Source organism: Podarcis muralis, chromosome 16, assembly GCF_964188315.1.
Source record: "Podarcis muralis chromosome 16, rPodMur119.hap1.1, whole genome shotgun sequence".
Classification (NCBI taxonomy): Eukaryota; Metazoa; Chordata; class Lepidosauria; order Squamata; family Lacertidae; genus Podarcis; species Podarcis muralis.
In genome coordinates this window covers 22,600,712-22,613,820 of record NC_135670.1, presented here as the reverse complement: position 1 = coordinate 22,613,820, position 13,109 = coordinate 22,600,712, and the positions used below count along the sequence as shown (strand labels likewise).

The following is a 13,109-nucleotide window of genomic DNA, read 5'->3' as shown; positions in this document are numbered from 1 at the left end:
GTTTCAGAAAAAACCCACTCCCATACAAGCTCCCCACCCACTGCAAGGTGATAAGGTCTTTGAATGAGACCCTGCTATGGTTTTACCACTCAAAAGGGGCCTTTTTAAGTAGTGGAATATCACCTGCAACCACTGTTCCCCTTGAAGTCCACAAGGTGGGCCCCATTCCTGTGGTTTTTTGATGAAAGGTTTGATGAGCTATAGGCAATCCTTTTTTTAAAAAAATCCTTTTGCTGCCTTGAAAGTTTTTAATGGGTCCCAACTGTTACTAAATAGTGTTGTAGATGTCACTGTTTACATTGCTTGTAAACAACCTGGTTGGTCTATTTGGGGGCAGAAAGGCAGTTAGGAAACAAAAATAAAAATTAGCCATCTCCTGCAAAGGCTTGCTCTAAATCCTCAAGAGGGCTTTCATGCAAGAGCATCTTCTACAGTCTCTGTCAAAACAATAACTAACCAATATTATCATATATTTGCAAAAGCATGCAAGCTATTGCATTGCTTGAACCATGGATGTTTGCCACCTTGGGCTACTTTGGGAGGAAGAGTCGGACAGAAATAAAATAAATAAGTAAGCTTGAGCTTGTGGCAGGCGAGCACAACAGCACAAACCAGCCCTGTCTACAACTTCAGCTTCCTTTGTGTGCATCTGATGCAATCTCTACAGTACACAGTGCAGAATGCCAGATGCATAGGCTTAAGAATGCATGTGACTTTGGACATTGTCACAACTCCTAATGCCGAGATGCAATGATCATGCATTAGAGCCAATGAGGCAATATGGCACGGGATGGAGGAAGAGAGATGATCCCAATGTAATACCTTAGTTTACATCATTGATGTCAGGAACCTGTGGCCCTCCAGATGTTCATCAGCATGACCAATGGTCAGAGGTGCTGGAAGTTGTTGTTCAACACCTTCAGAGAGGGACCACAGGTTCCTCATCCCTGCTTTACATACACATTAATAGGCTGAGTAAATGCTAGTTTTCTCCAAAGCCAGAAACCAGTTTCCAATGCAGAAAGTGTTTTATTTACCAAATTATTGAGAACCCCAGTTCCTGCTTAAAAAGAAAATCCATTTTCTATCCCTCTTCAATGTACCCCAGTTACAGCAACACATAAACAGCAGCTTTTAGAGGGTCACTGAACAGGAAGCCTCAGATGTTTAAGGAACTTAGCAGACCAGCTGATGACATTTTTCAAGGCTTGAATCAAGACTGTGGGTGGTTCTCTCATGGCAAGCAAAATCAGCCCATATAGACATTCTCCCACCAGTTCTCAGCTCATTAAAGTACTTAGTTTGGTAATTAGTTCTCAGCAGTCCTTGCCCAAGACATCTCACTGGTTGAAGCAGAGCTGGACTCCACACACAGCTCACAGGAAGATAGTAACCCATGTACCACTTCAGACTGTAGGTGGGGGAATCACATGACAGAATGCCCCTATCAAGTGATACCAAAATAAATTCCCTGCTTGTAGAAAACGAGAATGTCAACAACAGTCTTTTCCCTGATATGCTGGTTATCTATGTGCAGGGCATTTTAGTTACTTCATTTGTAGGGAGCGCCCTTGCAAGACTCCTTGTACCAGCACTCCAGAGTGGTACACCCCAGACACAGGTTACCACCACCTCTGTGAAAGCAAGGCCCAAGATTGCACAAGGTGCTTTAAGGGTCAGGATTCAACTTCAGAGCTTGCTGCCCTCTCTCATCCCCCCTCCTATACTTTATGGCAACAGCAACCCTGCAAATGCCATCACTTTCCTTAGCAGTGCACTAATGTGTTATTAAGACGGGAGATTTCACACTCCAGCATGGGTGGCACTGTGTCACATCCACGCTCGCTAATTCAATCCATGTCTAGTGTCTACTAAACAAGCAGTTATCGATCAAAATAAATCAAGGCATGCACATGGCCTTGTGATTTGCAAGATGAAGTCTATAAGCAATGGACTGTGTTACAACCCAGAATTTTCCTTATCAACTGGAATGCCACACAACTTTTCTGAATGTGGAATTATGAAATTCTGGTTTCAAATCTGCGTGAAACCAGGATTCCTGGTCACTGACAGGCATCTGAGACCCGAAGCAACTCAGTTGGATCTCAGTGGAGAGTTCAGTCCTTGTATCCAATGTCTGTCTAGCTCACAGTAGGTCTGTTGAAATTGGTAGACCTGACTAACTTATTATGTTTTTAAATGTGTTGGAAGCCGCCCAGAGTGTCTGGAGCAACCCAGCCAGTTGGGCAGGGAATAAATAATAAAATTATTATTAACTTTGATAAATTAATTTCAATTAGTCTAACGCTGAGTAGGACTGATTGGGTAGAACCCTTGTTCTCCCACACAATATACTTATCTAAAATACCCCAGTTGACAAGCCTGCTGTTGAGAAATGTCAGTTAACAAGCAGAAGGACACCGTTCCTTATTATTCCAGGTGACCCAAGCACTCACAGAAGCATCCTAATCTTCTGAAATCCACTTTATCTTTTCTACATGAAAGATATAGCCATTCTTATAAGACATCAAAAATGATAATGGTATTCAAGACCGAAAGATGAGAAGGGCAATTAAAATCATTGCTTCCAGATGTATGGCCATCTCATAAGCACCTCTCTCATTATTTTAAAGGGCAAGCTTATCAACCATTTCTGTGCACAGTGTCTAGGCTCTTGTTTCATCTAAATAGCTGGAAGACCCTTTTGACTGAGAAGTTACCTGCCATACTCCACAGTTAACAAAAATGGTTCCCCGAATTTTAAAAATACACAGAGCATATCAACACCACATAAGTAGTGTGGCACACACTATTGTCATTTCCTCTCCCTAGGGAATTCTGGGAACTAGTTCTGTGAGGAGGGGGTAAAGCTTTGCAGCAACTGCACAACACTACAATTCCCATGATTCTTTGGGGGAAGCCATTTCACTTAAACCAATATAAAATTCTATAACGGTCTGCAGCAGTGCTGTTTTCCTAGAAAAAGAGGTGCCGGAACTCAGCATGAACACCTCCCTCGTTCTCTTAGAATGGCAATGGCACCCACCTGAGAGGTGCCGGAACTGAGTTCCAGCTGAAAAAAGCCCTGGTTTGCAGTGTAACATAAATCCAGAGATCAGAATGTCTAGGCATATTCAGCAACACGACTTGGAATCTTGAGAGGTTTCCTAAAACTATCGTAACTGACCTTGCTACTTTTTAATTATGTCATTTGAGGATGCTGCACCTAGCCAGAAACAGACAATTAATCCTCTGGTTCTGACAATAAATGACAATAAATAAACAGTATCTACCAGATGTACGTGGAATTAGTGCAATACGTTTGTTAACATTTCTCTTTAAGAAATATCTGCTATTGCAAGAAAATCTTACTAAATCTGAATGAAATCATTTTCAATATATCCTAAAAATTATAAGGTGACCACAGAAACTGTCCAGCATCCAAGCCAAAGCAAATCAACCACAACCCTTTACTGTACAGGCACTGCCTTCTCACACATCCAAGATAGTCTTCACCAAGTTGCATGCCCATGTCGGAGGTGAAAAAAAATCCATCTGACAGCCAAGCTATCCCATGGGTCATCAATAAACTAATGCCATAAAACATGATCCGTAAGTCAATGAGCACAGTATGCAGTCTGGACTTCCAGTTCAACTAAAATGGCTCAAGTATCCTGGCAACAGTGGTCTATAGGTCTCTATACTGAGATCTATAATCTCAGTTATGGACTAATTTTCTGGACATGATCATACCAAAGAGTTTCATCTATTGGTCTCCAACTCAGTGCTAAATATTAATAGCAGCATTTGTACAACGCTTTCAGATGTTCAAGTCACACCCTATACATTATCTTGTTGCAATCCTTACAACAATCCTGCGAGGTAAGCTGATGCAATTAGCTGCACAAGGCAGATGGGGGCCACAGGCTGAGAGGGAGATGCTTGCCCAGAAGCCAGTACATGATTTTATGGAAGAGGCAAGATTCAAACCAATGCCTTAGCCACTCTTTATTTCTATTGCAATCAGAGCAGATGTTCTGGAGCACAATTTAAAGTCTCAGGGAAAGTCTCTGGTCTTTTATTTCAAGATCTTAATTGTTAATTTGATCACTATTCCTAGTCTAATCTTCAGCTTCCAAAATTTACATTTAAAAAAAATATAAATTACTTCCTTGAATAAAGGTTTATTTGTAAGAAACAGTAAAAGCCCGGGGGAATTGCCCTGCTGGATCAGACTAAAATGACTAGAAGTCTCTGGGCAGCTTACAAGTCGGATGTGAAGGCGACAGCCTCTATTTTATTTTATGCCCCCCTGCATTAGGTATTCACAGAGGTATACTGCCTCTGAGCATGGAGGTTTCAGCCAATAGCCATGGATAACCTCCACGAATTAGCCAATATAAACCCCACCGTTCCATCACATAGGTAGCAGCAGCTCAAGACGCCTAGTGTGAAAGGAAGATCTCCAGTCTAGCAACCATCTTCTTAGTTCTTATCGGAACATTTTAAAAAGCTTTTCAGGAGCGACAATGCCAAAATTGAGCACAAAAGACATCAAGAAAGGATTGTCTCACTGGCGCAGAGGCAACAGCACCACCTTCCAATTCCTGCTTGGTACTCCCTTGTCTTCCTCCCCCTCCAGAAAAGAGACACCTGCGAGTAGGAGGACACCACAGGCAGTCAAGAAGCTCCCTTCTAATTGCTGGCCTATTTAAGGTTCCTCTCTGACTCATAACACTGGGAACATCGTTGGTGCCAGGAGAGAAATCTGATTTGGTTTCCAGGCTTCTCTTTTAAACAGATCATCTTCCACACATGCCCCAAGAGTTCACATTTAAGAAATATAGAGACCTGATTTGGTTAGACTTTCCACCCCATAATACAACTTGCTTTATACTGAGACATCGGGGGCGGCTAACAGCACACTGTACATGGAATCCCAAGGAAAGTCTCTGCATTTATCTGACCGGCAACCCTATAGCTGTTCTTCAATTGGACGTGCTATATACTCATGCTTTACTTCTGGGCAGAAGCAGCAAAAAAAAATTAAGGGCCCACCAGACCAGAAGGGGCATCATTATACAACCGATACTCTTCCCTGTACCACTGTCGTATAGGACCTTCTATCTTCCCCTAAGACATCCAATAGCTATGGACCTCTGCATCATCTATCCTGCAGCTCCAATGCCTCTTTTGACCATGAGTTTTGTCGATACCTTGCTCCCAGTTTCAATGGGTAACCTGAGCTGCTAGTTTGCTCCTAGGAAAATGAACTCCACACCTCTGTGCCTCACCGGACCAACCTTGTAGACCTAGAGTGCTTAGCAATGCCCTAGCCATTTCACACCAATCAAACACACCCCCATCCCTCAAGATCTGAAACTCTTCTAAATTTCTCCTAAATTCCTGCAAAGCCACACAGAGAGAATTCAGTCAAAACCGTTCACTTCCCTCTAGGATGTAGCAGACAGATTCTAAGACGAGGAACGTTAAGACTCAGAATGAAGCATTCCTTTCATGCAACAATATTGGGAAGGGGGGTGAGAGCCAATGACATGAATCACAGCTAAAGCAAAGCCTGAATCATCTTCCTATAGCAGAGGGAAGACCAGTCAAAAGCTGGGTATTCACATTTCCCCAACCTAACCCCCCCCCCGACTCCCCGTTCCACCGCCAAGTACATCAAGCACTGATTTTCCCCTATTCATTCTCTACAAAACAGCAATTCCTACTTACTCTGTTCGGAGAATCCCCAACGCCTTGATGAAGGAGAACCCTACAAACGGCAAATCTTCTCCTGAGAAACCTGCAGGGTTCAGCTGGCACAGAGAGGATACAATTCGTGAATTCTTGTCTGGTTCATCGAAATTTGAGGTGTCATCATCAGACTTGATGGTAGGCACAAAGGGGGGAGGAGCTGGTTATTTCGTAAAAAAACATAAAGAAGAAGGGACAGAAAATTTTTAGCTGCAGTTTGCTGTCAAAGTCCCTCTCGTTCAGCATTGTCAATGGCACTGCAGCTCCTGCTTTTAATCTTGCTAACACCAGCAGGCTGAGCCACTGCTCTCCAACCTATTACAGCAACAAGAGATTAACCCTTCGGCTGCCAACATGGCTACCATTCTGCAGGCAGAGAATCTCTTGCTGCTTTTGAACCAGCCTTGCACCTTCAAGAACAAGCCAACGACGGCAATATGTCAAGTTTCAATCTTGTCTGTCTGCAGGATGCTTCTTCCTGATCTCTTTGGACAAGGGAGATCCATCTAAGCAACCTGAATCAATGAAGCAAACCGGCTGCTCTGCCTACAGATGGGGTCGTGCCAAACGGAACCAGTAGCACCCGCAGCCTGGATAGCAGACCCTCGCCTCCCTTTACTAAATTAATCTTGTCTGTGGGAACACTGCAGCTGATAAACCTCAGCCCTTTTGAGAATTCATGTTCCCAGCTTTGCTAAAACACTACTGATGGGACTCCACCGCAGTCTAGCTTCAGCGCTATCAACTCTATCAAATAGGCAACAGTAAGAATAATTTCTCCCCCTTTAGCTGGCACCCTTAAAGCTCCTGCACTCAAACTGCTTCATTTTAGCCTTCCTTTAAGGTTTAAATAAAGCAGCAGAGCTACAAAATCTTGAAGAGATAAGCTTTCCCTAAAAACCACGTTCAGCAGCAGAGTTGCTTGCTGGTCTGCATGTATACAGAACGAAGCCCTGCTCATTAGAATTATGCACCTTCGTTCGTTTCAAATATGCATTTAATCAATCAATGCAAATCATCGCAAAATGCAAATCAGCCAGGTTCTCTTTTTGCTCTGTGAAGCAGAATCCCTTCAGCCAGCTCGCTCCTCATCACAAGCTGATGAATGTATAGTGTGCTAATGCCGTTACCATGGATTCCGTATAGATCTCCGGCAGCTGAAGGGCTGATGGGAAATGAATGCTGGGAGCCAGCATTACAGTCCCTGCAGTGCAGACTCCTTGCTCCTCACTTTGTGCATGCTCCAGAGTTTAAAAGCCTGCCTGACTCCCTCTATTCCTGACAGATGCTGATACTTATCTGACTGACACAGGCAAAACATGAGTCACTACTGGAGCTTACTAGCTCCCTCTAGCCTGCCAGAACCTTTTGCAGCCCAGGTTTTTTAACTCTTTGCTTTTTCATACATACTTTTAAACCATCACAAGTGAATGGGCCAGAATTAATAAGCCAAAAAAAAAAAAAAAAGCGTCTTCCTAATTCAAATCACCCAGAACACATATTGGCAGCCTCTCATAGAGAAAATGCTGACACTGCTTTCACAAAATAGATGAGCAAGCTGATTTTCTCAGAGGTTAAAAGTAACTAAGAGTAAACGGCAGGGTGGATAACGCAATGAGGAGATTTATATTATAAGATACAGCCTAACGATTTTACATATAGGGATGTAAAGAATGATTTTTTTGAAGCATTGTTTTTAAAAGTTGGTTAAATTAGATTTTATTTTCCCTCTTCAATAGGTGTATGGCAGGGACGTCCAACGCCCAAGAGACTGTGATCTACTCACAGAATAAAAAACTGGCAGTGATCTACCTTTGGGGGGGGGGGGGTTTGAGGTCAAAGTTGTTTAGCTTTTCCAGGGAGGAAAGTCAATCTTGCATAAATTTTCCTCCACTGTTAGTTGATGAAACAAGGATAAAATGATGAACGTATCTTTGGATTCTTTTGAAACGCAAAAGGCCCATTGCAGACTACTTGCTTCCTGACCTCTTAACCTATGGGCTTATGTGCTCCCTCAGTTTTCAGCCTTAACCATGGTGTAAAAATGCCTGGAACAAGGCAATGCCCAATCCATGACTACCTTCTTACCCAGATTTAAAGTTGGTAGCCAACGGAAAAATATCCTGTAGTTTAATGCTAACAATGGAAGAAAGGAGGGAACAAGCCCGTGGAATGTTCTGTAATTTCTTAACCATGGTTAAAGATTGGGAAACAATCTTGGTGCTGCTAACCAAAAAGCAATATTAATCTGCACTCAGAGTTGAAATAGTCTATGGCCTAGGGAAATAGCAGGTGCAGTTTTTAGCAACTATGTATTAGAAAAATACAGTGGTACCTCTAGATGCGAACGGGATTCGTTCCGGAGCCCCGTTTGCATCTAGAAGCAGACGTAACCAGCAACGGCATGTCTGTGCACGCACGCACGCGTCGCTTTTCTCCGCTTCTGCGCATGACGTCATTTTGAGCGTCTGCGCATGCGCAAACAGCGAAACCCGGAAGTAATGCACTCCGTTACTTCCGGGTTGCTGCGGAGCGCAACTTGAACACGCTCATCCGGAAGCACATTCAACCCGAGGTATGACTGTACATCAGAATGTCTTTTTTCTGGTGCCTGGACACAACCAATTTCTGAAAGTTGGTTAAAGAATTTCCTTTCTACAGAGATTTTCCCTGTCCTGTAAAATTTATTCTACTTGTATCTTTGAAAACATGTTGAGTTCAGCAGCCCCTTAAGTGCTTGCCAGTAGAATGAGCCTTGAATTCCTTCTGCTGCCTGAAGGCAACCAGCTTCCTTATCCCCTTGCTAGTCTTCATTATTCAGCTGCCTGAGAACTTGAGCATGGACCCCTGTGGATCAAGCACTGTCTCTCTGTTCCAGCTCTGGGTTTTGGTCAAACGACAGAACTGCAGGCAACTCCAGCCTGAAGGTGCACATCACAGCCACAGTGCACCTAGTCTGGGAAGTCAAAGGACACTAGGGAGCCAATCTGGTGTCACTAACTGGCATACTCTCAGACCTACTGACTTCTTTCAGTCCGAACAATCTGTCATTGTAGGAACCACTGAGTTCTCACACCATGTTGCCTGGTGATTGGCCTCCTGCCAACCCGTTTGTCTCAAAGGCACTTGCCCACCCTCAGGGCTAAGCACCTGACACACTGCTGACTTATCTTCCAAAGACACAAGCACCTGATCTCCCAGGACAACCTAGAGACTGATTTTATAAAGCAAGGATGGGGAACCTGTAGCCCTCCAGATGTTGCTGGACTCTATCAACCCTGGGCATTGAGCATGCTGGCTAGGGTTGAAGAAGAAGAAGAAGAGTTTGGATTTGATATCCCGCTTTATCACTACCCGAAGGAGTCTCAAAGCAGCTAACATTCTCCTTTCCCTTCCTCCCCCACAACAAACACTCCGTGAGCTGAGTGGGGCTGAGAGACTTCAGAGAAGTGTGACTAGCCCAAGGTCACCCAGCAGCTGCATGTGGAGGAGCAGGGAAGCGAACCCGGTTCACCAGATTACAAGTCTACCACTCTTAACCACTACACCACACTGGGTTGATGGGAGTCGGGTCCAACTTCTGGAGGGCCACAATTCCCCAGCCCTGTTATCAAGGCATAACTGCTTGAAATATTTGGCTACTGTCCTAAACTTGCACAGCTGTTCCCCTTTCCCTGGTTTCTGAATCCAGTCCAACGCAAGTCCCTTGAAGTTGCAAAGCAAATCAGGGAGCTTTTTCCAAAGGAAGAACTGTGAGGTGGGAGAGAGTTTGTGCTGGCCACCAGGCAATGGCTTTTCCCACCTGCCTTGCCCCACCTTCCAGCTGTAGGAGCCTTTAGAATGGAGTTGCTGCCAAAGGCATTACAGTGGTACCTTGGGTTAAGAACTTAATTTGTTCTGGAGGTCCATTCTTAACCTGAGGTACCACTTTAGCTAATGGGGCCTGCCACTACACCGCCACCACACAATTTCTGTTTTCATCTTGAAGCAAAGTTCTTAACTCGAGGTACTATTTCTGGGTTAGCGGAGTCTGTAACCTGAAGCGTCTGTAACCCGAGGTACCACTATATGTGTATGTGTGAGGTGAGGAGAGGGAGTTGATCATGGTGATCAACACCCACTCGAAAACCTATGTCCCCACTGTGGAAAGAAGTGTGGATCCAGATTTGGTCTCCACAGTCACTGACAAACAGTCGCACCTAATAAGAATAGCTAATAGCACAGTCACTTACTGGTGATTTGTTAAATATTCTATGATTTATGTTGTGTCAGTTTGCATTTCTTAGTGTAGAAAGTATTGAACTGATGTGTAGAGATCTTTCCTATTCTACTTAATTCAAAAGGGTTCTGGAAGCTTCTCTGTATGTATGAAAGAAACAAAGCAGAACGTTCATGATGTTTGGGTTATTCCTTCAGAGAAGCTGAGAACAGCTGGCTTAAACTGGTTCTGTTATCTCTTCTGTGTCAAGGTCATGCTGACTATAACAAGAAGAGCCTGGGTTTCTCTTTCTCTTTCTATCTCTTTTCCTTCTGGTGTGGTGTTCTGTACATAGTATGCTTAGCGTTAAGGTTTAGGCTTATTATAAGTTATTGTAAGTTTAATTTAAGTCTGCTGCAACTGGATTTCTCATGGACAGTGCCAATCCTGAATGTATTGGATTTGTCACCATTATGCTCATTTGCCTTCAGTAGCAGTAAAGCTCTGCTGGATGAAATATTAATTGCCTCTGGACTATTTTTGGGAATCCTGCAACGTGTTTAAGTTTTTACTCTGCTAACTATACGTTGGAATCTGCTTTGGACCAATATTGTGTAGAATTCCATGACATGTTGTACTTGTGATGTTCTATTGTGTTATCGTTATTCATCATTTGTAAGCCAATTTGCAATTCATGTGAATGAAAAGCAGCATAGAAATATAATAAATCGAATCAAAAACCCAGTATTCCACCTGAGGCCTGGGATGCAGATCCTCCTTTCCTGGCAAGACTTAAGTCACTTCATGGCAATTTCATCTACTTTTGGAAGCAAGAAAACCTTCTGCTTAACCAGGGATGCGAACAGGCTAAGAGAAACAGGCAAGGGCAAGATGTAAGGATGGATGGGTGCTAGAATCAGAACTCTGACCTCTGGAGCTTGCTCTGGAAGGCACTGTGGAGGCGGCATGGGACAATATTTTAGATGTTATCGTGCATCACAGCTAAGAAGGAATCTCCTCTGAGAAAGCCGGAGATAAACATAACAGAAAAACAGCAAACAACTGTTTGCTCAAGGGAGAGGTCATTTGCACTTAGGTTAATTAGATTCTCTCCTTGAGAAATGAATGCTCCTTCCCATTTCTCTTCAGTAGATGGATTCATCTAAGACACTTTCGAAGGGCCTTAAAACATTAAGTGGTTTATAAAAGAATTAATTATTTGAAAACGAGAATACAAGACATCCCTTTCAAGGTCTTTGATTCTCTTGCTTATTTATCTGTTGAAGATTTTTACCCTGACCTTCCTCAAAAAATTGATATGGCTAACACTTCAAATGCAACAACACTGACAGAATTAAAAAGAACACCAAGGAAGTCTCAGAATAAAAGTGCAACAAAAAGCAAAGGGGGGGGCTGCAAAATAAGTCACAAACAAGTCAAACTGTGACATCATCCAAAAATATTGCAGTGATTGTTTAGCATTGAAATGTTTTCTGAATTTTTATCCACAAGACTCAAAATATGGCATTGGTATTCAAGATACCAACTCTAGCCCAATTGACAGCCATTTCAAACAGAAGGGACCCACAAGCATTTGTGGACCCGGCAACTTGAGGCTAGTCCCTTCATGAACTGCAAGGGATGAGTTGTCCATGTTATACAAGGAAGCTGGCAGTGTATAGAGGGAAATTAAGAGTATATGGCTCTTCCACTCATGGTCCCAAAGCACTTTCCCTTTACACCAGTGTTAGGGAAACTGTGGCCCTCCAAATGTTGCCACTGTACAACTCACATCATCCCTGATCAGTGGCCATGCTGACCTTGATGGGAATTGGAGTATGTGGTGTCTGCCCTCCTAGGTGTGTGACATCATACTGGGTTTATAGGGAAAGGGTTAACTAATTGTAAAATGACTAACCAATGGGAACCCAAGGGGAAGAGTTAGAAGGGAGTCAGAGTGGTTGAGAAGTCAGCCTGGAGTTAGAAGAGACAGAGAGGATCAGTCTGTGGGTTGGGCTAGTCTGATGAGAGAGAGAGAGAGAGAGAGAGAGGGGGGGGGGGGAGAATTTGTTAAGAGGAGTCAATCAAACAGTTGAGATAATCAGTCAGAAGGTATTAGGAAGGTATAGGCCGGTAAAGAAACTAAAGTTAAGATAATGACAGGAATATTATCTGAGAAACCATAAACTTGTTAATGTTTATAAAATAAACTTGTTTATTTGGTTCACTTTTAACAACTGTCTGGACTCAGTGTTTTACCCGAGAGTAACGGGTTGGCGGCAGCGGGGAAGCGAGCACAGTGGTGGCACAGGGATCAATAGACCGTTAAACGTCCAGGGACCCTGTGTGATCGCCACAGAGTCCAACAACAGCCAGAGGACCATAGGTCCCCCAACAGTGCTTTAAACACACGCTCACAAACTCTGTTCCATTGCAATGACTACTGTTGACTGGCAGAAATCAGCTTGGGTGCTTGTTGCCCGCAGGGCAGCAGTTGGGCACCCCTACCCTCTATACTCTCAAAAATAAAGTATCTTCATTCTGGCTTGTAAAGAACTATTCATTGGTCACCCGTGATGAATAATAATCTTCTCCAGGTGAACAAGAAAATAAGAGTCATGAAAGCTGGGGGGAGGTTATTTTAAGCAACAAATGACTTCTCCCACTTTTCTTATGGAAATGACTTAAAGAAGCTTAAACCATAAAATCATACACAAAACAGAAAAAAACAGCATTAAACACCCTCAACCAAATACCTAACAGGAAAAAACAGAAAGTCAGCAGGATTTAAAAGAGGGAAAGAAAACCTATTAAAAGAAACAGAATATGATTCCAGTAGTCATCTGCATAAGTCTCTATGAAGAGCCATATTTTGAGAAAGCAACAAAAAAAGGGGGGGGGATAGTCAGGCATGTTTCCTTGCGGGAAGGCATTTCATGATGTCACACATAAAAAGGTCCTGCACCTTTTACTCATCAGGTGAACCGCAGGTCAGCAACAGAATCCAGACCAGGACTTCAGATCTTAACTAACAGTGATAGGGTACACGTGTTGGCAGATGCATTCATGGAAGTATTTGTAAGCCAACGACTTGACTTAATTTGCTAGCCAAGTTTAAATACGTAAAGGAAGTCCTGTGTGTCTTTATTTTGTC

At 43.2% G+C, this 13,109-nt stretch overlaps 1 protein-coding gene across 10 annotated transcripts in view; it reads right to left on the bottom strand.

Moving 5' to 3' along the window:
* CIT (citron rho-interacting serine/threonine kinase) overlaps positions 1-13,109 on the bottom strand; it is a 107,006-nt gene that overhangs the window by 78,368 nt on the left and 15,529 nt on the right. For all 10 annotated transcript variants that reach the window (XM_028710768.2, XM_028710772.2, XM_028710770.2 and 7 more), the window contains one exon: positions 5,737-5,917. In XM_028710768.2, the coding sequence (XP_028566601.2) occupies positions 5,737-5,917 (181 nt within the window). The remainder of the gene's footprint in view (positions 1-5,736; positions 5,918-13,109) is intronic.